Below are 789 nucleotides of genomic sequence, written 5' to 3' on the forward strand. Positions count from 1 at the left end.
GGGAGGCTGCGAGAAGGCAATAGGGGCAGAGGGGAAGGGGTCGAAGCTGCAGGGAAAACCGCCCCAAGGAACCAGAGGGAGAGGAGGGAGGAGGGGACGTGGGGCAGGAGGTTCCGCGGGACCCAGAGAGGTCGCGGGACCGTGGACACCGCACCTCACGGACAGGGACGCGCCGCCGGCGGAGTGATAACCTTCGTCGCGCTCCCGGCCTTGCGCCATGGGCAGTGTTTTCCTCAGGCGGGAGCGGGCAGCGCACGCAGTACCCCAGGGCGGGTCGGTTACCTTTCCTCCGCCACCGGGCTGCCGACTGCGACGCCGCCACTGTGTACACCTGTATCCCGGAGACCGTAAGCCCCGCGCCCATTGGCTCTGTGCTTTGGCCCGCTCCCTCCTGGGCCGAGCAGACTGGTGGAAGGTCCGCCGCTCTCGGCCAATGGGTGAGCGGCAAGCCAAGCGAGGGGCGGGCCCCTCCGAGTGTGGGCTGGAAAGGCCCAGGTCCGGGCCAATAATTGCAAGTAAGACTCATGCGTACAATCTCCGCGTTTTCGAAGGTCACAGCGGCCGGATCCCTTGAGGCTAGGAATTGAAGACCAGCCTGGACAATATAGCGACACCTGCCGCGCCCGTGCCCCACCTCTACAAAAAATTTTAAAAAGCAGCTGGGCGTGGCGGTGCACGCCTGTAGTCCCAGCTACTTGGGAGACTGAGGTGGGAGGATCGCTTGAGCCCAGGAGTTCAAGGCTGCGGTGAGCTGGGATGACGCCACAGCAGTCCAACCTGGGCGACAGA

General features: G+C 64.8%; 1 protein-coding gene across 1 annotated transcript in view; it reads right to left on the bottom strand.

Moving 5' to 3' along the window:
- The window catches only part of CFAP43 (cilia and flagella associated protein 43), a 115,907-nt gene extending 115,563 nt beyond the window's left edge, over nucleotides 1–344 (bottom strand). Inside the window, exon 1 of the mRNA XM_011977513.1 lies at nucleotides 155–344. Coding sequence (XP_011832903.1) covers nucleotides 155–219 — 65 coding nt within the window. The 5' untranslated portion in view covers nucleotides 220–344. The remainder of the gene's footprint in view (nucleotides 1–154) is intronic.
- Between the last annotated feature and the right edge of the window lie 445 nt (nucleotides 345–789).

This window comes from Mandrillus leucophaeus, unplaced genomic scaffold, assembly GCF_000951045.1.
Source record: "Mandrillus leucophaeus isolate KB7577 unplaced genomic scaffold, Mleu.le_1.0 Scaffold18, whole genome shotgun sequence".
Lineage (NCBI taxonomy): Eukaryota > Metazoa > Chordata > Mammalia > Primates > Cercopithecidae > Mandrillus > Mandrillus leucophaeus.